Source organism: Mangifera indica, chromosome 10 (genome assembly GCF_011075055.1).
Source record: "Mangifera indica cultivar Alphonso chromosome 10, CATAS_Mindica_2.1, whole genome shotgun sequence".
Taxonomy (NCBI): Eukaryota; Viridiplantae; Streptophyta; class Magnoliopsida; order Sapindales; family Anacardiaceae; genus Mangifera; species Mangifera indica.
Window position 1 is genome coordinate 15,318,504 of NC_058146.1, and position 27,993 is coordinate 15,346,496.

At 30.4% G+C, this 27,993-nt stretch overlaps 3 protein-coding genes across 4 annotated transcripts; all 3 read left to right on the top strand.

The window, feature by feature from the left end:
* The first annotated feature begins 76 nt into the window (after nucleotides 1-76).
* On the top strand, nucleotides 77-27,956 carry LOC123226794 (putative disease resistance protein RGA4). The gene is made up of 9 exons (XM_044651314.1): nucleotides 77-2,665; nucleotides 25,182-25,341; nucleotides 25,450-25,755; nucleotides 25,867-25,942; nucleotides 26,024-26,095; nucleotides 26,205-26,270; nucleotides 26,912-27,019; nucleotides 27,143-27,350; nucleotides 27,422-27,956. Exon 1 carries the CDS (start codon nucleotides 77-79, stop codon nucleotides 2,663-2,665), a length of 2,589 nt encoding a protein of 862 aa, XP_044507249.1. The 3' UTR covers nucleotides 25,182-25,341; nucleotides 25,450-25,755; nucleotides 25,867-25,942; nucleotides 26,024-26,095; nucleotides 26,205-26,270; nucleotides 26,912-27,019; nucleotides 27,143-27,350; nucleotides 27,422-27,956.
* LOC123227531 (probable LRR receptor-like serine/threonine-protein kinase At1g56130) lies at nucleotides 2,741-11,462 on the top strand. 2 transcript variants are annotated; one of them, XM_044652518.1, is made up of 8 exons: nucleotides 2,741-2,984; nucleotides 3,076-3,222; nucleotides 3,331-4,010; nucleotides 9,803-9,824; nucleotides 10,020-10,085; nucleotides 10,593-10,637; nucleotides 10,787-10,848; nucleotides 11,016-11,462. In XM_044652518.1, coding segments are annotated over exons 4-8 (333 nt in total). In that variant the 5' UTR covers nucleotides 2,741-2,984; nucleotides 3,076-3,222; nucleotides 3,331-4,010; nucleotides 9,803-9,822; the 3' UTR covers nucleotides 11,174-11,462. The 2 variants fall into 2 exon arrangements, with proteins under 2 accessions (XP_044508453.1, XP_044508452.1); XM_044652517.1 differs by lacking the exons at nucleotides 2,741-2,984; nucleotides 3,076-3,222; nucleotides 3,331-4,010 and having other exon boundaries at nucleotides 9,808-10,085.
* On the top strand, nucleotides 22,448-24,994 carry LOC123226795 (disease resistance protein RGA2-like). The gene is made up of 2 exons (XM_044651315.1): nucleotides 22,448-23,378; nucleotides 24,351-24,994. Exons 1-2 carry the CDS (start codon nucleotides 22,448-22,450, stop codon nucleotides 24,992-24,994), a joined length of 1,575 nt encoding a protein of 524 aa, XP_044507250.1.
* Nucleotides 27,957-27,993: the final 37 nt, after the last annotated feature.

Below are 27,993 nucleotides of genomic sequence, written 5' to 3' on the forward strand. Positions count from 1 at the left end.
ACTGATTCATACAACAATCCATTTTCGTCCCTATAATAATATCACAACAACCTGCAACTTTCTTTCTCTAAAAAATATGGCAGAAACAATTGTCTCTGTTATTGCTGGGGAACTCTTGAGTAAGGTGATGTCCCTTACTTCCAAAGAAGTCTCCTTGGGATGGGGTGTCAAGAATGATGTACAAGAGCTTGGTGGCACCTTAACCACCATCAAAACTGTTCTCTTAGATGCTGAGGAGAAACAAACCCAAAATGAGAAGCTGAGAGTTTGGTTGGAAAAGCTTAAGGAGGTTTGCTATGATGTTGAAGATGTTTTGGATGAAATTGAGGTGAAAGATTTGTGTAAGCAAGTGATGAATGGTCAAAGCATTTCAAGAAAGGTACGCCACTTTTTTTCATCTTCAAATCCAATTGTTTTCCGTTTTAGGTTGGCCTGTAAAATTAAGGAGATTAACAAAAGGTTGACAAAAATAGCTGCTAAAAAGGATGATTTTAATCTCACTGAGAAAATTTATAGTAATAATATTTTAGGTTGGGAGAGAGAAACCCACTCTTTTGTGCATGCTTCAGATGTTATTGGTAGAGATAAAGACAAAGAGGAGGTTATGAAAATTTTATTGTGTCCAAGTGATGGTCATGAAAATGTTTCTGTTATTTCTATTGTTGGAATTGGAGGTTTAGGAAAAACCACACTTGCTAAATTGGTGTATAATGATGAAAAAGTAAGTGATTATTTTAAGTTGAAAATGTGGATTTGTGTGTCGGATGAATTTTCTCTAAAAAGGCTTTTGATTGAGATTATCAATTCTGCGATTGGGCAAAAATATAATCACATGAGTATGGACCAATTGCAGACAATCCTACGTGATATTATAAGAGATAAAAAATATTTGTTAGTCTTGGATGATGTTTGGAATGAAAACTATGAGTTGTGGTGTGATTTAAGAAATTTACTAATAGAGTGTGTTAGTGGAAGTAAAATTATAGTAACTACACGTAGTGATCGTGTTGCCTTGATTATGGGATATGTATCTACATACAAGTTAAAAGGTCTTTCTCTTAATCAATGTTTGTTAGTATTTGTTAAATATGCATTTAAAGAAGGTCAAGAAAAACAATATCCCAACCTTATAGAGATTGGAAAAGAAATTGTAAAAAAATGTAGAGGTGTTCCATTGGCAGTAAGAGCCTTAGGAAGTCTTCTTTATTCCTCAACTTTTGAACAAGATTGGATAAATGTGAGGGATACTGAGATATGGAAGTTAGATCAAAAGGATAATAGCATTTTACATGCTCTAAGAATAAGTTATAATCATTTGTCGCCTCCTTTGAAACAATGTTTTGTCTTTTGCTCTATATTTCCAAAAGACTTCACATTTTATAACATTCACTTGATTGAGTTTTGGATGGCCAATGGGCTTCTCAAAGCCCACAATGAAAATGAAGATTTGGAAACTATTGGCATGCAATATATAAAAGAATTAACGTGGAGATCTTTCTTTCAAGATATTCAAGATTTTGAAAATGGTTTCTATTCATTTAAAATACATGATCTAATGCATGATGTTGCCACATTATTGTTCCAAAATGAGGGCTTAATAGTGAAAGGGAGTAACCTAATTACTACCAAAACTTCTTATCGACATTTATTATATCATTTGGATGCAAGTCAAGTACAGACTGGAAGCTTTTTACCTAACCTGGGTAATTTAAGAAGCATAATGTTTTTTACACGTGTTGGAGAAAATATTACTGTTAACCAATCATTTTTAGAATTAATTGTCTTAAGATTTCAGTTTTTGCGGTTATTAGATTTACGTGGTTTAGATATTGAAGCAGTGCTTAAAAGAATTGGTAATCTGAAGCATTTGAGAATTTTGGTTCTATCATTTAACTCGAAAATAAAAAAACTCCCAAGATCTATTTACAAGTTACAAAGTTTGCAATGTTTATCACTATTTGATTGTGAGAAACTAGAAGAGTTAAGCGGAGATGTTAAATACTTAATTAGTCTCAGACTGTTATTCTTAACCACAATGCAAAAGCACCTACCAAATAATGGAATTGGCCGCTTGAATTCTCTTCGATTTTTAAACATTTGCAATTGCAGCAAATTAGAATATTTGTGTGAAGATATTGGTCGCTTGAGAGTCATTCGAAGACTATGGATTTCTGACTGTCCAAGTCTTATCTCATTACCACGTGGTGTAATAAGTCTAAGCTCATTAGAAGAACTTCGTTTGGCAAATTGTGAAAGGCTTAATCTTGATTTGAGCATAGGATCAGATGAAGAACTCAATAGCACAGGGCCTCCCCTTCGATTGCTTGAAATTGATAATTTACCACAATTGGTGAAATTGCCGCAATGGCTTCCTCGCTGTTCGACAAACACGCTGCAAACCTTGCGTATTGGTAATTGTTCCAACTTGAAGGCACTACCAGAGTCAATGCAAAAACTTCAAGCTCTTCGGGTTTGGAATTGTCCTGAATTGTCATCTCTACCCAAAGATATCAATCATCTCATCGCTTTGAGAGATCTAATAATTAAAGACTGCACTAAACTGACGGAAAGATGCAAACCAGAAGGAGGTGACGATTGGCCCAAGATTGCTCATATCCCGAAGATTAAACTTGACGGAGAGATTATCAAGTCAACCGAAAATTAGGTACGACGAATCCATATCTCTTCTTCTTAATCAGTTAGTAGGCAAATATTCTTAATCAGATAACCAAGACACAGGACCTCCTCTTCGATTGGTTCAAATCCATGATTTACCAAAACTGGTGAAATTGCCGCAATGACTTTTTCAGTGTTCGACAAACACTTTGGGAGAATTATTCATTCATGACAGTCCAGAATTGTCATCTCTACCAGAGGATATGAATCGTCTCAACTCTTTGAGGGAATTGGTCCAAGATTGCTGATATCCCAAACATTCAAGTTGACGAAGAGATTATCAAGTCAACCGAAAATTAGTTATGACCGTATGACCAAACCATATCTCTTCTTCTTCATTTGGTTTAAAATTTGTACTAATACAAAACTGATCCTATTCTTTGTTTTATCTGTATGCAGGGAAAACTTGAATCAGATGTGTGAGTTTTCAATCTCATAATTAAATTCTTCCATTTCCATTGAAATAGCCTAATTTGGAACACAAATTCCACTGAATGACAGAAGGGGTTATTTATTTTAGTTCTTCAATGTCTTCAAGTTTTTCAGGTACAAATTATTTGTCTTTTAGATAGTACAAATTGTTGGGTTTCTTAAATATTTTCTTAGTTTTCTACTCACCTTAAAATTAACCTCATTTGTAAATATATATTGTAGGACTCATGGAGATTCAGCAGAATGGGGCAGTTAGTAAAGCATATATTCCTCTATAGTGAACAATTATAGTTCAGCCTTTACCAGTGAATATAACTTCTCATGATGTGATTTGTTTAAATAAATATTTGTGAATTTACAGAGTTTCATGTTTATGTTTTAATTGTTTTATGGTAACACATATTTATTCCAATAAAGTTTTAGATTTTATTTCTATTTATGTTTCGATTATCACAGTTTTTTTTTTTTTTCTTTTTAATTTTCTCTTCCTCCTTGATGTCATCATCTCAAGATTTGAAATATAGTTTTTGCATATTCATCTTTCTTAGTAAGATATATGATATTTAAAACTCTTTGGTCAACTTTTAGAGCTTTGCAGACCCTTGAACATGAAATTCTAAAAAATAACTTGGAAGTCAAACATTGTTTTTATTGTGTGTGTTGATTAAAGAAAGAAACCAGCTTAGGGATCCATAATATCTTAGTTTTAATATCTGGGATCCTAAATTTTCTTATTAAAAGAAGAAAAGAAAAAATAGTTGTTGAAATTCTGTTCTGCGAAGGATTAGATTACAGGGTGTTCATATTTGTGATGCAAAACAATGTCTTTATGATTGCCGGTAATGTCCTTGGATTGAGCTGTCTTCAGAGAAACTTGGCCTTTAATAAAAGTGCTCCACACTGTAAGCTGCTTTTTTTTTTTTTCCGGTGTTTGATTTTTTTTTTTTTTCCTTAGCTGATTCATTCAATACTGATCAATCTTCCTTTCCTCCTGGCTATCTGACATCAAAGAATATAAAAGTTTACAGACAATGGAAGTTAATATTGTAATTCCATGAGTGTCTCTTTTTGTTTATGTGGATCTTCTTTAATAGTTTTTTCCCTTTCTGCAGGGATTTGGTTTTCAACAACTTAATTGTCAAATCCCAAGTGCTTTATTTTAGTTTTTTGTCTTATCCTTATTTTTCCGTTTAGCATACATAATTTTGTTTGTTGTCTCAATGGCCAGGCTTCTTGGAAACAAGGGCCTATCAGGAACCATTCCCAAGCAGAAGGCTGTATATCTTAAAAAAATGTGAGCTTTAGCTTCAGTTTTCTTGAGAATTATGCATATATATCATGTCGAATTAGATGGATGTTATATGTCAATATTTGTTATATCTTCCTTGAAAGTTTTAGATGTTCAAATGTCGAAGAGGTATTGGTGCCGAACGCTTTGTGAATAGATTAAGAAGAAAAAGAAATGGATCTTATCATACAAACTGAAGAAGAATGAAAAATGCACTACTGCTACAAATATGTATTTTGGAATTAGGCCATCCCATTAAATTTTAAAAATCTTGACTATAATTGTAAGCACTCTCTTGTTACGAGTAATTGATGAAAGTAATTGAAAGTCTTGATTGAATAGTTTCTTTCCAGATTTATATGCGTATGTTTCCAATTCATCTGGTGTTTAAAATTCTATTTTGTGGAGACTTATCTTACAATTATTTCTCGAGTTTTGATTTGATGTACCACATCCCTAGCAAGTATACTTCATACTTCGAAGTATAACTGATCTTTGCATTGGACTGAACAGGAATCTAGTGGCCAGCAATTTCATGTTTGACAGCTCAAACATCTGGTTGGTTTTAGTTCCTTTTTCAATATATAAGATGTCAGATTTTTTTTCTTTTGAAAAAAATGCACTTGCTGAAAGAAAAAAATAACTAGAAATGTATAGGCTCAGCAATGGGATATGCTACGCTTGTTAATGTTCTCTGTGCTTGCCAGTATTCTCCCTGGATTGAATTGTCTGCAGATAAATTTCCCCTGCAATAAGAATGCTCTGCATTGTAAGCTTCTTTCTTTCAGTTGTATAATTGTTTTCTAAAATTTAGTATATTACCAATTTTGTAAAATGTGTGTTCATTGAGCTCTAGTTAGGTTAACAGGGCCGAACTGATAGCGTAGTGTACATTTGCAATATGCAGATTCAAGTTTCGCAATCTAGTGTGGTGGTGAAGAAATGAAAGTTGATAGCATAGTGTATAAGGCTGATAACAATGATATTGGTGGAGCTTCTTCTAATCTACTTGATGCAGAAAAAGGGGCAATTAGTGATGCTGATTTGTTTTCTGATCGACAATCAACAGATTCAACACACATGTTCAAAATACTAGCTCAAAAGTGACTAGCACTGCAGCCCCGAAGCTTTATCAGTCTTCAAAGCAATCCCCTGCATCACTTTGATATTATGAACTTAGTCTGGAGAATAGACCTTACAATGTGAGCTTGTCCTTTGTTGAGGCAACCCTTTTGGTAATCAAGGCTCACAAACATGGATGAGTCTTGGAAGGCATTTTTATATCTATGTTCAGGTAAACTTGCTGGAGAATTTTGGTTTGTTGTCCTTAATTACACAGGTTCTACTATTGCAATTTCATCTATTTATTCTTGTGATTGATCCTGTAGGGAACTCTATAGTAAATAAAAATTTGGCATATCAAAAGAAGCAGGTGGAAATAAGAAAGCAGTGACAAAGAAATGTAAGGTTAGTGTATTTTAGAATTAACTTGAAATCCACCTTTTGGGTTGGTAAAGCGACTTGTTGCATCTTAGGGTCATTCTAGGTACAGTATGTGATTCCTTTGGACATTATATGGTTTAAAATAATGGCAAATTTGCATTATATGTTTTTTGATATATATATAACTGAATTTTCCTACTTGAATCACCAACTTATGGTATTTCACGTTAGAAGAACCAAACTACACTGATTGTTGGTATTGTCGTAGCTTTTGGAATTTTAGGCTTGATATTGATATTTTTAACTTTTTACATGTAGATAAGAAGAAATAATGATGTTGCAAAAGGCAAGTGTCCAAGGGATTTTTGAAATAATAACAGTCGAAGTCTTATAAGTCAAGTTTGTTCAAGAGATATGATTTATGGTAATAGATCTACAACTGAAGGATACGCATCTGTTGGATGGACGATATCTATGAAGCAACTTTCACTAGGATCCTACCAAAGGAAAAGTCAGCTTGTTAATGAAATAGCTACCATATCTGCAGAGCAACATCACAATCTTCTTATTATCCGGTTGCTACATTCAGGGAACTTGACACCTCCGTGTAAATTAGTATCTTGAAAAACAAAGGCCTTGATCAAGTATCCTTTTGTATGAAGATGCTAATTGATGATCAATCTTAGTTTAAAATTTCTATTGTGCTTTTTTTTCTGCAAGCAACTGTAACATTAATGTTTGTGATTTTTCTCCTATGATTGACAATATAAAAAGTTTCAGAACAAAATAATAATTCTAAAACTTTAGGTTCAGGAAATTATCATGCAAAATGCTTTTCAAGTTTTGCCTTTCTTCACATAATGCTCATCACAAACCTATATGCAAAGTCCCTCCACCTAACATTCTATTGGTGGATTGGACGGAATTGTTTAAACTTTGGACTCAGATACCATTTTTTGGACACTTAAACTTTAATAAATGCTAATTGGGTCTCTTCCACTTGAAAAGCATAGACGTAATAACATTTATGGAGTTCCCATAGCATTTGGGTGAAGTTGGACCTTGTGGGTAAAGCATGTCCTATTGAATCAAACCCACCAACATGTTCCTCCAACTGCTCATCAAATAAAAGAACCCTTAAAAATCTCTAAAAGCTAGGGTTAGATTCAAATTAAGTTGAATCTGAGTTCAGATATGTTCAAATTGATTAGAGATATAGTCAGTGAAATAAATAGTATCACTAACGGGATAAATAATGTTACGATTGGGATAAATAGTGTTTGTAGAGGGTGATTTAAACTAAACTGTCGTGTGATTGCCCAATTGAAACTCTAGTTCAAATCAAGTCAAATGCCAATTTAAGCCAAACCAGCTCAACTTGAATCCACCCTCACTAGAAGCCAACTCCATAGCTGATAATTACAATTGTGTACAACAACTTTTCCCACCAGTAGGCATCTTCAAGTTCAACACTTACTGAAATTGAGGGATTGTTGTTACCAGTACTCCACATAACAATTCATTGTGGATATATGTTGATCCATCTATGTTCAAAGCATGCTTTTAAAAACCAGTGATCAAATCAGTTGAATCACACTTGCTAACAAGAACGGTTACGATTCGCTTGAAAGGAATTTTTGAAGTTATACTAGTTTGGAACGGACGATTTGAACTAGGTTACATAAAAAATTTATTATTTTAATTCATTATAACCAAAGTTCTCATCTATCAATTTTAAGCTTGTATACCATCAAATTAAGTTTATTTTAAAATTAAATATTTAATAATAAATTACACAAAATTATTTTAATAGTGTCCTATTTGATTCCAAAAATATTGGTAGTGTCCAAATGGTCAAATTATCTCGTCCACGAAGTTGATATCCTATCTGATTCTAAAAATATTAGTAGTGTCAAAATGCTACCCTGTTGGAATTTTCCTATTCAAATTGTTGTAGGACAAGTTGAACTTTGAGAGATAATATGACAAAGTGATTTCTGCAAGAATCTCTCCACTCAAATGGTTGAAACTAAGGTCCAATGACTACAAAACAAATAATCATCTATCACTCTTCGGAATCTCACTATTGAGATTCTTATGTGAGAGATTGAGCATATAAAGTTCTAGTAAAATTCTTATTTCAACTAGAAATAGATTCACAAATAACCAATTATAAATTTAAAATAACACTTAATCACATAATAACACATCATTATTGATAAATACTAATTATAAGGTCATGCAGTATTACTCATGTTTAAAACAACATAAAAGTTAGAGTGAGATTATGTGTATTGAGTTCTATTTCAAAGTACATGATAAAAAAATAAGTCATAAGAATTACATTCAAAAAGAAATAGTTAAACATCAAACTATCATGCTCATATTTATTATAATAATTCAAAGTACATGATAAAAATGTAAGTCATAATAATTACTTTCATGTGAATTTTTTTATACTCTAACTAGAAATTTATATTTCTAATATTTATTGACATTCATATAGAAACTCAAAATCAAATTATTTTGAGCCAACGGATTCCTTCTTAACTATTACTTGTTTCTGCATACAAACAACATATAACCAATCTAGCTTATTATACAAGACATGAATAGTCTCGTATTTATACACCTTATGAAACATATATATCCATATTAGATCTAATCGTGACATCTCAAGTCAAATGATTAATGGTGCACCAGTGCAATCTTATGATTAATCATTGACTATATTTTACATGTCCATGTGATTTATTGTTACTGGTCATATTTAAAAAATAGTTCACTAACTGTTAATCTATACAAATACCTTAATAATATAACTTTCACAGTTACCCACACTAACATCATCTCATGATAGTTAACATAGACATTCAGACTGTCTATTGTGTGATGTCATTGCCCAATTGGCATCACCTATGTAGAGTAAGGAATGCTTTAATAATTTGATCTTGCAAATATTCATATTATCCAAACAATTCACATGTATACAATATATTTAATGAATAAGTAAATAAAGTTAAGATAATATACATGTGAAATACAAAACACTTTATTAACACAAGATGAAACGTCTTGAAAATGATAATGTGATTGGTTCTTAAGGCATACATTAACAAATCCTATATAAGGAAACATAAATCAACATAAGAATATATGCTAAACTAGGAAACCAGATATTTAGGATATACTCGAATATAGGAAACTATATATTTGGAATATATTCTAACATTTTCTAACATCCCCTTGAACTTAAGTTAGTAAAGGATCTATTAAATTGAGTTTGTAAAGCAAGTCAAGAGGTGAAGACTTCTGCTATCTACTAAATAAAATGTATGGAAGTGAGTTAAAGGGTAACATTGACAAGATGACAACATGAGTGTATCAAACTAATAAACACATCTTTCCACGTAGATGAGGGTGTGAGGGTACTAAACTAATGAACTAATCTTTCCACGTTGTTAACGGTGTGTGTGTATCAAACTAATGAACTTATCTTTTTACGTAGGCGACTATATGAGTGTGTCAAATTAATGAAATCATTTTTTCATGTAAGTGACCGTGTGGGTATATCAAACTAATAAACTCAACTTTTCACGTAGGTGATGATGTGAGTGTGCGGTCAAACTACTAAACTTGTCTTTCTACATAGATGACGATGTAAGTGTGCCAAAAGAAAATATCGATATAAACGTTTAACTCTAATACCATGATGAAAATTGAATACATTGTATCTTTTGTCTATTTAATTATCTGAATAATACATAAATTTATACAACTCCTAAATCCTATATAAAATAAATAAATCAACATAATAAATATACACTAAGGCAAAACAAGATTATGCATTATTATACACAAATAATGCCCATAAGGAGACATTTACTCTACTCTTGGTTTGTGTGTTGGCAAATTCATTCCCCCTGGATATTTCCTTTCCCCCTGATCAATCTGACATCAAAGAATATAAAAGTTTACAGACAATGTAAGTTAATAATGTAATTCCATGAGTGTCTCTTTTTGTTTATGTGGGTCTTCTTTAATAGTTTTTTCCCTTTCTGCAAGGATTTGGTTTTCAACAACTTAATTGTCAAATCCCAAGTGCTTTATTTTAGTTTTTTGTCTTATCCTTATTTTTCCGTTTAGCATACATAATTTTGTTTGTTGTCTCAATGGCCAGGCTTCTCGGAAACAAGGGCCTATCAGGAACCATTCCTCAGCAGAAGGCTGTTTATCTTAAAAAAATGTAAGCTTTTGCTTCAGTTTTCTTGAGAATTATGCATATATATCATGTCGAATTAGATGGATGTTATATGTCAATATTTGTTATATCTTCCTTGAAAGTTTTAGATGTTCAAATGTCGAAGAGGTATTGGTGCCCAACGCTTCGTGAATAGATTAAGAAGAAAAAGAAATGAATCTTATCATACAAACTGTAGAAGAATGAAAAATGCACTACTGCTACAAATATGTATCTTGGAATTAGGCCATCCCATTAAATTTTAAAAATCTTGACTATAATTGTAAGCACTCTGTTGTTACAAGTAATTGATGAAAGCAATTGAAAGTCTTGATTGAATAGTTTCTTTCCAGATTTATATGCGTATGTTTCCTATTCATCTGGTGTTTAAAATTCTATTTTGTGGAGACTTATCTTACAATTATTTCTCGAGTTATGATTTGATGTACTACATCCCTAGGAAGTATACTTCATACTTTGAAGTATAACTGATCTTTGCATTGGACTGAACAGGAATCTAGTTGCCAGCAATTTCATGTTTGACAGCTCAAACATCTGGTTGGTTATAGTTCCTTTTTCAATATATAAGATGTCAGATTTTTTTTCTTTTAAAAAAAATGCACTTGCTGAAAGAAAAAAATAACTGGAAATATATAGGCTCAGCAATGGGATATGCTACGCTTGTTAATGTTCTCTGTGCTTGCCAGTATTCTCCCCGGATTGAATTGTTTGCAGAGAAATTTCCCCTGCAATAAGAATGCTCCGTGTTGTAAGCTTCTTTCTTTCAGCTGTATAATTGTTTTCTAAAATTTAGTTATTACCAATTTACCTTTCTCCTATATTGCTGTTGTTGCTTTGTAAAATATTTGTTCATTGAGCTCTAGTTAGGATAACAAGACCGAACTGATAGCGTAGTGTACATTTTGCAATATGCAGATTCAAGTTTGGCAATCAAGTGTGGTGGCGAAGAAATGAAAGTTGATAGCATGGTGTATAAGGCTGATAACAATGATATTGTTGGAGCTTCTTCTAATCTACTTGATGCAGAAAAACTGGCAATTAGTGATGCCGATTTGTTTTCTGATAGGCAATAAACAGATTCAACACACATGTTCAAAATACTAGCTCACCAATGACTGGCATTGCAGCCCCAAAGCCTTAACAGTCTTCAAGGCAATCCCCTGAATCACTTGGATATTATGGGCTTTGTCTGGGAAATGGAGCTTACAATGTAAGCTTGTCCTTTGTTGAGGCAACCTTCTTGGTAATCAAGGCTCACAAACATGGAAGAGTCTTAGAAGGCTTGTTTTTACCATCTATGTTCAGGGAAACTTACTGGAGAATTTTGGTTCTTGTCCTTGAATACACAGCTTCTACCATTGCAACTTCATCTATTTACTCTCGTAATTGATCCTGTAGGAACTCTCCAGTTAATAAAAATTTGGCATATCAAAAGGAGCAGGCGGAAATAGGAAAGCACTTGACAAAGAAATGTAATGTCAATGTATCTGAGAACTATGTTGAAATCCATCTTTCTGGTTGGTAAAGGGGCTTGTTGCTTCTTAGCGTCATTCCAAGTACGTTATGTGATTTATTTGGACATTATATGCCTTAAGATGAGTTAATGACAAATGTACATTATATGCTTTATGATATACATATAACTGAATTTTCCTACTTGAATTTGACACCAATTGTTGGTATTTTATGTTAGAAGAACCAAACTATATTGATTGTTGGTATTACAGTAGCTCTCAATCCTGTTATCCTAACTAGAGCTTAATGAACAAACAATTTACAAAGCAACAACAACAACAATTTACAAAGCATGCTTTGATCACCTATGTTCAAAGCATGCTTTTAAAAATCAGTGGTCCGATCAGTTGAATCGTCACCTACAAACTAAAACGATTATGGTTTGTTTGAAAACCATTTTTGAAGTTAAACTGGATTGGATCAGACGATTTGAACTGGGTTATATAAAAAATTAATTTTTTTAATTCATTATTGGGACTTAAAGCAAAGTTCTCATCTATCAATTTTAAGCATGTATGCCATCAAACTAAGTTTATTTTAATGATAAAATAATTCAAATTATATATTTGATGATAAATTATGCAAACTTGTTATGAATATTAATTTTAAATAATTAACTAGTCTATCCATAAGTCAAACGGTCAAACTGCCCCCTCCATTAAGTTGATGTATAATCTGATTCCGAAAAATATTGGTTCAAAGTGTCAAAATACTGCCTTGTTGGAATTTTCCCACTCAAATTGTTGTAGGACAAGTTGAACTTCGGGAGATATTCCAACAAAAGGGATTTATGCAAGAATCTCTCCACTCAAATGATTGAAACTAAGGTCTAATGACTCCAAAACAAACAATCATCTATTGCTCTTTGTAATCTCACCATAGAGATAATTACTTGAGAGATTGAGCATACAAAATTCCAGTAAAGTTCTTATTTCAACTGAAAATAGATTCACAAATAACCTATTATAAATCTGAAATAATACCTAATTATATAATGGTACATCATTATTATAAGGTCACATAGTATCACTCATGCTTAAAACAACATTAAAGTAAGAGTAAGATTATGTATACTAAGTTCTAATTCAAAGTACATGATAAAAATGTAAGTCATAATAATTACTTTCATGTGACTTTTTATACTCTAACTAGATATTTTTATTTCTAATATTTATTGATATTTGTATGTGAATTTGAAATTAAATTATTTGGAGCTAACGGATTCCTTCTTGACTATCACTTGTTTCTGCATACAAAGTGCATATGACCAATCTAGTTTATTATACATGACAAGAATAGTCTTATATTTATACACCATATAAAACATATGTATCCACATTAGATCCAGTTGTGACATCTCAGACCGAATGATTAATGGTACACTAGTGCAATCCTATAATGAATCATTAATTATGTTTTATATATCTATGTGATTCATCATTATCAGTCATGTTCAAAAAATAGTTCACTAACTATTAATCCACATCATATGACTTTCACAATCATTTGCACTAATATCATTTTATGATAGTCAATAGAGACATTTAGCATGCCTCTTTTGCAATGTCATTGCCTAATTGGCATCACCTACATAGGGAACACTTCAATGATTTGATCTTTTAAAGATCCATATCATCCAAACAATTGACATGCATATAATATAATTAATGAATAAATAAATAAAATGAGGTATAATATACATGTGAAATATAAAACACTTCTTTTATTAATATTAAATACAAGATGAAATGCCCTGAAAACAATAATATGATTGGTTCCTACAACATGCACTAACAGATCTATATAAGAAAACATAAATCAACATAAGAATATATGCTAACATAGGAAACCATATATATAGAATATACTCGAAAGTAGGAAGCCATATATTTGGAATATATTATGATATACTGTAACATCCCCTCAAACTCAAGTTAGCAAATGATTTGCTAAATTGAGTTTGTAATGTGAGTCAAAAGGTGAAGATTTCCGCTAACTAATCAATAAAAGGTATGAAAGTGAGCTAAAGGGTGTCACTGACAAGATGACAACATGAGTGTATCAAACTAATGAACCTATCTTTCCACAAAGATGAGGGTATGAGTGTACCAAACTAATAAACTCATCTTTCTATATAGGTAACAGTGTGAGTATACCAAACTAATAAACTCATGTTTTTACGTAAGTGATTGCATGAGTATGCCAAATTAATGAAATCATTTTTTCATGTAAGTAATGGTGGGTATACCAAACTAATGAACTTAACTTTTTACATAGGTGAAGACGTGACTGTGCAGTCAAACTAATGAACTCATTTTTTCACGTAGGTGATAGTGTGAGTATGCCAAAAGGAAATACTGACATGAATGTTCAACTCTGATATTATGATGAAAATTGAATAAATTATATTTTTGGTATATAAAATTGTCTGAATGATACATAAATTTATAGATGTCCTAAATTCTATATAAGGAAACATAAATCAACATTATAAATATACAATAATGCATAACAAGAAAACATATATTATAAAAATATGCTAATCTAGGAAAAGATATATTTAGGATAAAGTAATGTTATGTACACAACTTTTTTCACAAACAACAACGTGTCATCATTTGATTAGATGATTAAAAATTAAAAATAAAATAATATTCAATCACATGAGAACACATTGTTATTTATATACAAAGTTGTACATATAATTTTATTAATTTAGAATATATTATAACAAAGAAAATTATATATTTAAAATATATTCTAACAATATCAATAATGATGAGTTATCATATTATTAAGTGTTTAATTTTAAATATAGTAATGAGTTATGTCAACACATGAGTCAGCACGATGCACAAATTTTGGGCGTAACCTGAAATTTTACAGGTCGTGCCACAGTCAACAAATAAAATAAGATATCTCATTGCCTCAAGGGAAGACTTGCACAAATTAGAAAGTTATTTTTTTATAAATTAAAGAAAGTATATTTTTGTAAACCGGCTTACAAAAATGCCTACAAAAACGACTCATTGTACATGAGTCTTCAAATTTGGTAGAAACAATGCAATTCGCGACATGCTAGATCTTATCACTTTAGTTCAGTACAATTTATTATCATTTTTAATTATTTTATGTTTAATTTAAAATTATTTAATAGTATAATAATATATGATAATCATATACTATTTAAATTGATTGGACATTAACGATGGAGGTCAACTAAAATATCCTAAAATTCCAATTTTGGACATGTTGGCACCCCCTGTGATGGTATTCTCTTCAGCTTGTGCTGAACTGGCAGGTCAGAGTCACTCTTTACTTCTTTTTCATTTGGGTCACAATTTTTATGTTCTTGATTTATATCCTCCTGTATTAATATTCCTCCTCAGTACTTACGATTTGTTTTAAAACAACCAAGTTCTCTTGGAAATTCCTTGGGTTTAACAAAACTTGGAAATCTGCAGGTGGTGTTGTTCCAGCTTTAGCCCTACTCGCATCATCTTCTTACCATGCAGCAGTTGCATCACAAACACTGCCTCATCCGCCTTCAAAGGATGATAAGATGCACAAATCCAGGACTTCATCTACCTTGTAATGAAAATTCTGTTACATCTATATGCGTTAGAGGGTCATTAAAGCCCCTGTACATGCCTACTGTATGTGCTGCAATAAAATATCGGAAGCGCTTATAGTCATGCAGTGTTAGAGATGGCATCTCTTCTATTTGTATTCAGAAACACGTTAAAAATTTATTATCATTTTAATTTTTTACTAAATTACTTCAGTCTACTATTAATAAAAAAAATAATATAACGTATTATTTTATTATCAAATAGTTTAAAAAAAGTTTTAGAACATGTTAATAATTTAACTAACTAAATCAAATTTTTATTACTTAATAATAAAATAAAATCTTTAAATAAAAATTAAAATAATATAAGAAATTATAATTATACAAATATAATTCCACAAGCAACTTGTAAATGCTTCAAATTTTTAATATAAAGATACAACATATAACTATAATATGAGTAAAACATTTAAAACAAGTCTACAATCTTACTAATCAAATCAAATTCTTGTTACTTAATAATAAAATAAAATATTTAAATAAAAATAAACACTAATATGAGTAATTATAATTATATAAAGATGCAACTATATACAATTTATAAAGATTTTAACTGTTGTTGATATTATCTTTTAACATTTTTATAATTTATTCTTAACAAATTTTATCAAAGTAACATTTTTTGAAAACATTTGAGTCAATCTGGCTTGCATCGGGTTACTTTCGTCTGAATGTATTGCTTTGTATTTATGTAGTCATTATCATCAATACATGTATTTTGAGTGAACTTTTTGTGTCATCTTTGATAGTCACATGAGCTCGAAACTGGATTTGTGTTGATGCTTAAGATTCTGGTGAAACTTAACTCATATGAGTACATTTTCAATAATCTTAATGTATTTTTTGCTTAATTGACTTGTTATTGTTCATACAGGATGATGCACTATCACTTAACGTAAAATCTGAGCCAACAAGCTTTAACTTACCACCTTCATATACTGAAGATAATAGGATCAATAATGCCATTCCTTCAAGAGGTCTTGCCTAAGAGAATCCTTTGGGTGATCAACAGAATGAAAAATGTGGAGGTCTGTACAATTTGCTTTTGCTTTTCTGTTTTTGTTTTTTTTTTTGGCGGTTAAGTTTGTTAAAACAGACCTAAAAGCAGAAATCATTGTTAACCTGCAGTAACCACTGGGACATCAGATGCGACATTAGATGCAATAAGAGAAAGGATGAAGAGTATGCAATTAGCTGCAGCTGCTGGGAACCCCGAAGCCGGAAGCAGGCCGTTAATAAACATGAACGACACTCTAAATCATGGACTTCCCAGTCAGAATCGTTTGTTAGATCACCCTGGCTCTGAGAATGCTGTACAAGGTGCAGTTCTCCCCATGGATGAGAAGGCGTTATCTGGACTTCAAGCCGGATGGAGAGACTAAAAAGCGAAACAATGGAACACCTTTAAAAACTTTTCAGCAATACGGCATTTTATAAGATCCCTTGCCATGGGATGCTTTCTTGTAAATGGAAAGTGAGCGAGATGGAACCGAAATTTCAGCCGCCACCATAATGTAAATCTTGCATTTATTGTATACTGCAAATGTTTACTGATCATGTATTCTTTTTTAGGTGCTATAATTTATTGTAAGAAGAGTCATACCCTTTAAAGAAAAGTCAGATATAGAGCCAAAAATGTGGCCTGGAATGGAGCCCAAGAGGGTCCCTTGCTTGTTCATATGCATATTCGTTTTCTTCCTATTAGTTTCCTGCAGCTAAGCACGCTTGCAATGATACAACCTTTAAGGACAACAATAATAGAGACTTTAAGGACTTTAGCCAATAATACAGACTTTAACGACATATGAGGACAATGATACAACCTTTAAGGGCAACAATGATACAGGCTTGTACAATTATAATCTTAAGGCTGGTCTAAAGAAAACTCTAAAGTTACGCTGAGTGGATTTCTGTCAGTTTTGTTGGCGTGATTATCGCTTAAAGCGAGATAGGTGATGAGACATTGGACCGTCCATTGAGAACCATATGCTGCGTAATGGCTGGCCAGTTGTGCTTCCAATTGAGAATCCAAGAAGTACGGATCTTGAGAGTCCGCAGGGTCGGTGGGGGCTTTTGTGTGCAGAAAACAGGAAGATTAGAATCTTTAACAGTGGCAGGATAATTTTGGGCTTGCTGTCTGGATGATCCAGGGGATAATCATGAAGAAAATGAAGTGCTTTTTTAAATGCCCGAGTTGCCGTTGCGTATTTATGCAAAGTCAATTATCTCAACATCCCTTAATTTGAAAAATTACATCAAAGTCCTATAATTTTGAAAAGACCGAAGTACCCCTTTACTCTTCTTGTGTTTTATTAACCAGATTAACAATTCACCTAAATTGATTAAAATTATCTATTTTTTATCCATGTAAATGTTTTTAACTAAATTTTTTTTCATAGATTATATGGATTAATTAAGACTCAATCTAATATAAGTTTTACGCTTATCTCTTATCTTAAAAACCTTAGATTTACAAATTTTTTTAATCCTAAATTTCATCTAAAATTCAATCAGAATAAAAAATAAATCAATAAAATGTATAATTACTAATTGATGAAAATTATTTATTAATTATAATAAACTATGATTAGTGTGTTAAAAATGTTTATTTTGTCAAAAATGATATTTTTCTATTGGTAGAAGTTTAGACATAAAAAATCTTATAGATACAATCACGTTAGTATTCATTATAGGTTTTAGGATGAATATTTTTAGTAATACATATATTTCTTGACTTTATTCATAATCGTTTATTTTAAATAAAAATATATTATTTTAATTAAAATTTTTTAAAATATTAAAAATATAATTAAAATAAATTTTAAAATATTTATAATTGATAAAATTCAATCAACACACTTCAAAGGTTAGTCGTAGTTAAATGTATGATAGAATAAACAATGAATCACAACGTCAAAGGTAATGATAACCACTGATAATGTCAATGGTACCATATTACTTTTGGAATTTGGATTATAAAAATAAATTGATTAAATTGGATTAATTTTAACCCAATGTTTTAATGTTTAAATTGATTCAATTTAATTCAAATTAATTCAAAATTATTTTTTTTTACTTTTTAAAATATTTTTATTAGTTAAATTTCTTACTGAATTATATTAATTTATTATTAATAAAATACAACATATAATATATTGTTTTATTGAAAAATATTCTAAAAATAGTTTTAAAACACAGCAATACTCTGACTAGCGTATTCAAATTCTTACTACTAATAATAAAATAAAATCTTTAAATAAAAATAATAATAATATGAGTAATTATAATTATACAAAAATGTAACTATATACAACCTGTAAATATTTCAAATTCTTACTATAAGGATATAATATATAATTATAGTATGAGTAAAACCTTCAAAACAAGTATATAATCTTACTAATCAAATCAAATTCTTACTACTTAATAATAAAATAAAATATTCAAATAAAAATAAACAATAGTATAAGTAATTATAATTATATAAAGATATAACTATATACAATATATAATGATTTCAACTATTGTTGATATTACCTTTCAACATTTTTATGATTTATTCCTAACAAATTCTATCAAAGTAATATTTCTCCAAAATATTTGAGTCAATTTGGGTTGTATCGGGTTATTTTTATATGAATCCTAATATTATCATATTTAATTTCGAGAAGTATTGGGTTGACCTAAAAATTTTATATCAAATAAACTCAACCCTAACTTGATATTTGTTATATCGTGTCGTATCGGGTTAACGAATTGTATTAAAAATTGTTAGTTCTACCTCATCCAATCGAATACCCACAATTTTTTGGGTCAGCTTAGATTGGATCGATTTGATTTATTATAAATTCAAACTCCATTATAGCTTGCAATAAAAAACCTATGACAAATTTGGTTTGGGATCATGATTTAAACCAGTTTAAGTTATCGAACTCAATTAATTCAAAGTTGAATTAAATGAATTGTGTTGGATTGCAATTTATTCATCAAATTAGGTGAATCTAACTATTATATTAATCTCATGATAATATCACCATAAATAAAATGCTTTTTAAATTTTGTATTATATTATATTAACCTCATCAATTCATTTAATCGATCGGTTTGATAGATCTTGTTAGAGAAAGTATAATATCACATAAGTATCTAAATAATTTATTTATTTATTATTATTATTTTTTTAACGAGAAACCCATTAAAATAGAATCAAATCTAGTAAGCAACTCCACAATTATTGAACTAAATAAATTAAGAGTTTAATTTTAATATGTCACTAGAGAAAATTTAAACTCATAGTTTTTTACACATGAAGTCTCCTCTTTTGTCACTCAAACTATTTCTTAAGAGTTATTCTTAATTTATTTTTATTTTTACTTATTAACTTAAATATTATATATTCAGTATTAATACAAGAGGAAGAAAATGTTACCGCACTGCCCCATCTGGTAACTTGAGTGATAAAAATTGGAGCATTCAAGAAACAAATAAGATATAGGTTTGAATTTTGCTGACAATATATTCAGATTAAACTATTAATTTATTTAATGTAATGGTTATGAAACCGATCACTTGACTTGAAATTTTACTTATAAGTAATATTATGTATACTCATTTCGATTTTATATATATATATATATATAATATAATTGAATACTACTTTATTTTTAAACTATCACAAAAAAGGATAATCTGACATAAAAAGCCTCTTTCTCTTATTGTAAAAGTCAAGCAACAAAAGCATTTCATAAAAATTTCAATAGTTTTGGGTCTATTTTTTTAATCATAATTTTGATCTCTTATCAACTTGAACTATTTATTTTGTTATTAAAGATTGCCAAATAATTAATAATTTAAATTTATAGTTATATGTTTCTATCATCGTTGATGAATATTCATGAGACTCACATTAGCTTTGACTCTTCTTTACTATTTTAAAAATAATTTATTAGTTTTTTTAAATTAAATTAAAAATAAGATATAATTTTTTTAAATATTTAATTTTAATAAAAAGTAAATAAACATTTAAAAGTTAGTCAAAGTCATTTTTACAATGAAATGAATATTAGATGAAAATAAGTTTTGGCCATTTTATTTTACATATGTGATACAATATTGTCTTTTTTTTTTTTTAGTTTTTTTTTTTAAACAGTCCAATAGGAAAGCTCTTCTCATATAAATTATGATTAAATTACATGGATTTATAATATGTATGAATGATAATATTCCAAATCAAGAATAAAATAATTAATAATATTATAAATTATATAAACTAAGATAATAGTATATCATTGGATAATTTTTAAGTGAAGAAGAAGTAAACAATTATATTATCTTAATTTATACAATTTGATTATATACATAATTTTATTATGAAATAATATTTATTTATATAATAACATATCATTATTGATAACTAAATTAATATTTATCTATCTAGTGAAATTACAATTTAAATAGTTAAAACTGAACCTTTTATATGTGAAATTGCACATTAAGTTTGACTTTGATCATATGATTACATCTAGAGATGGTCCCATTATATAAAAAATGTATGATTTAATTAGTTTGATAAAGTTGTACTTTTCTAATGTGATTTCAACCAACAAATCCAATTAGATTATCAACAACCTCATAGAATAAAATAATATTTTTATGAAAGTAAAATATTTAAGGATAATATAAAAAGAGTAATATTATATGTATATATTTATAGTATATAATTTGAGTATACAGATGATGTGTCAGCATATGATTGGATGTTACTTTATCTTTAATTTAAAATTACTCAATCATATAATAATATATAATCTGTATATCAAAAATATATACACATAATTTTATTGTTATATAATTTTACTGCTTTAAAATTATATTTGAACTCTTTTCTAAGAACAAATTTGAGTTTTGAGTGATATTTTGTTGTTTTTTAAATTAATATATATGAACATAATTTTCTGCAACCATAAGTGGAAAATAAAATTAAAGTGAATCAAGAAAAAATTATTAGATATAGAAAATATACTCAACACCAAGATATAGAACATAATTTCTTATAATGGTGACTCCTCTTTGAAGCTTTAATATATCCTCTTAATAAAATTATTTTTTTAAAATTATCCTTTCAATATGTGTTATTATATAATTAAATATAACTCTATTTATAATTTCATACAATTTTATTAGAACACCAACATTTAAGGATACAAAACTATTACTTTTTTCCAATAAAGAAATCAAATTAAATATCTCTATTGAAATGATTAAACTTTCATTATTTTCTATAAAAGATATCAAACAAATAGAATTGTGATTATTATTTTGTTTTTAAAATAAAAGATTAATTTGATATTTTTAATAAGAGATAATAAATTTTTATTATCTTTAATAAGAACATTCCGAAGATATTTTCAATTAAAAAATCTAAAAAAAATTAATATTTAATACATTCAATAGAAAAAATAAAATTAACCCCTCTAATTAAAAAAAAAAAAAGTTATAGCTTAGTATCAAATGTTATATTTATACAAATAAAATAGTATTTAGATATTAATTTGACAAAATTAATTTTCGGGTATCATATTCTCGCAAAATAATTTTCTAATTTTGTTATTATCATACTTGATTATCATTAAAATAATATTTCATGAAAAATTTAATTAAAATTCGAAGATAATATTTAAGAAATTAATGTTTGACGTAATACTGAAGATTTTCCATGGCAGAATCCCACCATTTGGCTGCCACTTTAGCCCTGTCTACAAGGTAAATTACATGATAGTCAATTATAAAGACAAAAAGAGCCAGTTCAGACCTTGACAGCGATAGCCCACCAATTGGCTGAATTCAAAGTGTGAAAAACACATCAACAGTGGAAGAAGAGTCATACCCTTTAAAGAAACGTCAGATATAGAGCCCAAAATGGGGCCTGGAATGGAGCCCAAGAGGGTCCCTTGGTTGTTCATATGCATATTTGTTTTCTTCCTATTCGTTTCATGCAGCTTGCAAGTTGCAACTTTTTTTTTTCTTTTATTAAAATGATTATATATATATGTCTTGCCCTCTTATCATTATTTCATACAACAATCCATTTTCATCCCTTCAATAATATCACAACAACCTACAACCTTCTTTCTTTTAAAATATGGCAGAAATAATTGTTTTTGTTATTGTTAAGAAAGTGTTGGGAAAGTTGATATCCCTTATGTCTGATAAAGTGTCTTTGGCTTGGGGTGTCAAGAATGATATACAAGAGCTTGTTGACACCTTAATCACTATCAAAACTGTTCTCTTAGATGCTGAGGAGAAACAGATTCATAATCATAGCTTGAGAGCTTGGTTGGGAAATCTAAAGGCGGTTTGCTATGATGTAGAAGATATTTTAGACGATGTTGAGGTGGAAGATCTACGTAAGCAAGTGGTGAATCATCAGAGCATTACAAGAAAGATATGCCACTGTTTTTCATCTTCAAATCCAGTTGCTTTCCGTTTTACATTGGGGCATAGAATTAAAGAGATTAAAAAAAGATTAGCAAAAATAGCAACTGATAAGAATAATTTTACCCTTTTTGAGAAAATTGGTAGCAATCATGTTATCGGTTGGGAGAGGGAAACACACTCTTTTGTGCATGTTTCAGATGTTATTGGCAGAGATAAAGATAAAGAGATGATTATTGACTTCTTATTGCATCCAAGTGATGGTCATGAAAATCTTTCAGTCATTCCTATTGTTGGGATAAGAGGTCTAGGAAAAACCACACTTGCAAGAGTTGTGTATAATGATAAAAGGGTGAGTGATCATTTTGAGTTGAAAATGTGGGCTTGTGTGTCGGATGAATTTTCTCTAAAAAAGCTTTTGATTGACATTATCAATTCTGCAACTGAGGAAAAATATATTCAAAAGAATATAGACCAATTGCAAACAATCTTACGTGATAATATAAGGGATAAAAAATATTTGTTAGTCTTGGATGATGTTTGGAATGAAAACTATGAGTTGTGGTGTGATTTAAGAAATTTACTAACGGAGTGTGTTAGTGGAAGTAAAATCATAGTAACTACCCGTAGTGATCATGTTGTCTCAATTATGGGAACTGTATCTACATACAAGTTAAAAGGTCTTTCTCTTGATCAATGTTTGTCAGTGTTTGTTAAACATGCATTTAAAGAAGGTCAAGAAAAACAACATCCCAACCTTATAGAGATTGGAAAAGAAATTGTAAAAAAATTTGAAGGTGTTCCATTGGCAATTAGAGCCTTAGGAAGTCTTCTTCATTCCTCAACTTTTGAACAAGATTAGATAAATGTGAGGGATAATGAGATATGGAAGTTAGGTCAAAAGGATAATAACATTTTACATGCTCTAAGAATAAGTTATAATCACTTGTCACCTTCTTTGAAACAATGTTTTGTCTATTGTTCTATATTTCCAAAAGACTTTGATTTTGTTAGCAAGGATTTGGTTAACTTTTGGATGGGCCATGGGCTTCTCGAAGACCACAATGAAAATGAAGATTTGGAAAATATTGGCATGCAATATATAAAAGAATTAATGTGGAGATCTTTCTTTCAAGATATTAAAGATTTTGGTAATGGTGTCTTTTCTTTTAAAATACATGATCTAATGCATGATGTTGCCACATCATTGTTCCAAAATGAGGGCTTAATAGTGAAAGGGAGTAACCAAATTGCTACCGAAACTTCTTATCGACATTTATTATTTCATCATTTGGATGTAAGTCAAGTAGAAGCTCCAAGCTTTCTACCTAACCTGGGTAATTTAAGAAGCATTATGTTTTTTCCATATGTTGGAGAAAATATCATTATTAGCCGATCTTTTTTAGAATTAATTGTCTCAAGATTTCAGTTTTTGCGGGCATTATATTTAAATAATTTAGGTGTTGAAGCAGTGCCTAAAAGAATTGGTAATCTAAAGCATTTGAGATATTTGGATCTATCACTTAACCCGAAAATAAAAAAACTCCCAAGTTCTATTTACAAGCTACAAAGTTTGCAATTTTTATCACTTTATGGTTGCGAGAAACTAGAAGAGTTAAGGGGAGATATTGAGCACTTAATTAGTCTCAGAGTGTTATTCTTAACCACAGTGCAAAAGCATCTACCAAGTAATGGAATTGGCTGCTTGAATTATCTTCGATCTTTAATTATTCACAATTGCAGCAACTTAGAATATTTGTGTGAAGATATTGGTCGACTGAGAGTCATTCGAAGACTATGGATTTATGAATGTCCAAGTCTTATCTCATTACCACGTGGTGTAAGAAGCCTAAGCTCATTAGAAGGACTTGGTTTGAAAGATTGTGTAAGGCTTAATCTAGATTTGAGCATAGGATCAGATGAGCAACACAATCATGAAGAACTCAATAGCACAGGGCCTCCCCTTCGATCGCTTCTAATTAATAATTTACCACAATTGGTGGAATTGCCGCAGTGGCTTCTTCGGTGTTCGACAAACACTCTGCAAACCTTGCTTATTAGTAATTGTTCCAAGTTGAAGGCACTACCAGAGTCAATGCAAAAACTGCAAGTTCTTGGGGTTTTGAATTGTCCTGAATTGTCATCACTACCCAAGGACATCAATTATCTCATCGCTTTGAAAGAACTCATGATTGGTCTTTGTCCTAAACTGACGGAAAGATGCAAACCAGAAGCAGGTGAAGATTGGCCCAAGATTGCTCATATCCCGAAGATTCAACTTGACGGAAAGATTATCAAGTCAACCGAAAATTAGGTATGACCAATCGATATCTCTTCTTCCTAATCAGTTAGTAGGCAAATATTTGTTTCATGTCAAAACTTTTGGTAAGAATTTGATTGGTTTATCATCAGATATGAATTTAAAAATTTGAACAGCTACAAAACTTAAATTCTTTATTTCTGCAACCTTCCTTTAACTTTGTTATTTTCTATGTATGCAGGGGAAACTTGAATCAAATGTGTGAGCTTTTAATCTCATAAATTCTTCAATTTCCATGAATTATGAACCCTAATTCAACCAACTGACAGGAGGAATTATTCATTTTACTTCTTCTACGTATTAAGCATTGGTGTTCGATCTATTGCTTCATGTTTTTCCAGGTACAAATCATTTAGTTTTTAGATTATACAATTTTAAAGATTGTTGGGTTTTTTTTATATATATTTTATTAATTTTCTACTCACCTTAATTGTAAACATGTATTGTAGGACTCAGGGAGATTAAGCCAAATGGTGCAGTCAGTAAAGCAAATCTTCCTCTAGTTTGATTCAGAATTTCAGTGTTTACAATTATAATTCAGCGTTGACTAGTAAATATTACCTTCCATAATGTGATTTGTTCAAATAAATGTTCATGAATATATAGAGGTTTTTTTATGTATGTTTTAATAGTTTTGTGGAAATGAACAACAAGTACACTGTAATAAGAGTTGTTGAAATTTTGTTCTGCCAAAGAGTAGATTACAGGGTGTTGGTGTTTGAGAAACTTCCCCTTTAACAGGAGTGCTCTGCGCTGTAAGCTGTTTTCTTTCTGCTGTTTGATCTTTTTCTATAATTTAGTGTACTGCCATATTTCTTTTCTTTGCTGATTAATTTTAGTACTGATCAATCTTCTTTGACCTATAGATCTCTAAGAAATGTTTCGATCAATGGTAGCATTCCATCTGACATCGACGAACATAAAAGTTTACACACAGTATAAGTTAGTATTGTAATGTCATGAGTATGTCTCTGATTGTTTTTGCAGGTCTTCTTTCTTTTATTTTTTTTTCTAATTCTGCAGGGATTTGAATTTCAACAATTTAATCGGTTGAATCCCAAGCGCTTTGTCCAGTATTGATTCTCTAACTCACTTGTAAAATTTATTGAAGCTTCTCTCCATATGCTTAATGTTTGATTGTTTTACTTATGTTAGTTTTTTATATTAGATTTATCTGAATCTTTATTTTGGTCTGAGTGGCCAGATTTCTTGGAAACAATAGTCTGTCAGGAAGCCTTTCTCAGCAAAAAGTTGTATATCTTCAAAACATGTAAGCATTTAGTGTTAGTTATCTCCAGAGTTATGCATATTACATGATATCAAATTAGGCTCCAAATGCTTCATGAATAGATTAAGAAGAAAATATGATAAATCTTTTCATATAGGACGAAGAAGAATGAGAAAGGCACTACTTATCTTGGAATTAGACCATACAGAAAGATGATAAATCTTAGTCACTGCCTTTTTCGGCGAATAAGATGTCATATTTTGGTTTTTAAAAAATGCATGTGCTTGAAAAAAAACTACAAAATATAAAACCTCAACAATGGAATATGTTGCGCTTTAATGAAGATAATTGGTAGTCTTTTCTGTGCTTGTCAGTATTCTCCCTGGATTGGATTGTCTCTGGAGAAACTTCCCTTGCAGTAGGAATGCTCTGCATTGTAAGCTTGTTTCTTTCTGCAGCACTAAATTATTTTTAAAACTTAATGTATTAAAAATTTACCTTTCACCTTGCATTGCTATATAACTAGACCAAACTGATAGCATTGTGTATATTTGGTATGCAAATTCAAGTGTGGTAGTGAAGAAATGAAAGTTGATAGCATAATGTAAGAGGCTGATAACTATTTAATTGGTGATGCTGGTTTGTTTTGTGATAGACATCTAACACACATGTTCAAAATACAGGTTTGCAAGTGACCGCTAGTGCAGCCTCTAAGCTTTAATTAGTCCTCAAGACAATCCCCTGGATCACTTAGATATTATAGACTTATTATGAAGAAAGGACCTTACAATGTAAGTTTTTTGTTATCAGAGCTCACAAACATGGATGAGCTTTGGAAGGTGTGCTTTTTTATATCTCTATTTAGGTAAACTCACTCACTAATGAATCTTGGCCCTTTGTCCTTGAATGCACAGGTTCTACTGTTACAATATCATCTATTTACCCTCATAATTAATCCTGCTGGGAACTTTCCAGTTAAAAGATTTGACATACCAAAGAAGGATGTGGAAGTAGAAAAGCAGTAACAAAGATAATTAGCAATGTTTTCTGTGATTGAAAGTATTCTCCTTGGATTGAATTGTCTGCAGAGAAACTTCCCCTGCAATAAGAATGCTCTACGTTGTAAGTTTGTTTCTTTCTGAATTATAATTTATTTCTAATGCTTAATGTACTAAAAATTTACCTTTATCTAGCATTTCAAGGACTGGAAGTGGATGACAAGCTGTGTTGGGAATTCACAAATTTCAGCCACCAGATACTGTGCTTTATCTTTGTGAGAAAGAACATGCTGAGGGTGGCATTACATCTCAGCTCTTGGAAAATTTGAGTGAAATGTCCACATGGCTGTTTTGGATTGGTGGAGAAAAGAATAAAACGGAAAGGTGTGGAAATTATGAGCAGAGAAGAAAGAAAATTAGAATTTGACATTTGGTTTTGGAGGGCACTGACTTCTCAAATTGCCAGAGAATTCTAGCTGTCAGGCTCTGTTTCTTTTCTCTATTTTCTGAAAGTTGCATTAAGTTAAAAGACTTTAGTGTTGTGGCAATTTTATCTTTCACTCTTTCTTAAGCGTCAGATAACAATAAACTTAGACCTAGTCACCCCGACTTTCTTAATTGTTCCCCATCGGCCCTTCGCTTTTTTTCTTCATTTGAGACAATTATATAGTGCCCCATGAATCTGTATTAACCTTTCTGAGATTTATCTACATGCAATCTGGTTACAGAAGAACAGTTTATATGCACTGAAGATTTTGTAATGTGGA

Coding starts and splice junctions, on each gene's coding strand:
- LOC123227531 (XM_044652517.1), top strand. CDS start 10,012: ATGGCCAGGCTTCTCGGAAACAAGGGCCTATCAGGAACCATTCCTCAG. Junction 10,638..10,786: donor TTTGACAGCTCAAACATCTG/GTTGGTTATAGT, acceptor TGTGCTTGCCAG/TATTCTCCCCGGATTGAATT. Junction 10,849..11,015: donor CAATAAGAATGCTCCGTGTT/GTAAGCTTCTTT, acceptor TGCAATATGCAG/ATTCAAGTTTGGCAATCAAG.
- LOC123226794 (XM_044651314.1), top strand. CDS start 77: ATGGCAGAAACAATTGTCTCTGTTATTGCTGGGGAACTCTTGAGTAAG.
- LOC123226795 (XM_044651315.1), top strand. CDS start 22,448: ATGTCTGATAAAGTGTCTTTGGCTTGGGGTGTCAAGAATGATATACAA. Junction 23,379..24,350: donor AGGTCTTTCTCTTGATCAAT/GTTTGTCAGTGT, acceptor TCTTAACCACAG/TGCAAAAGCATCTACCAAGT.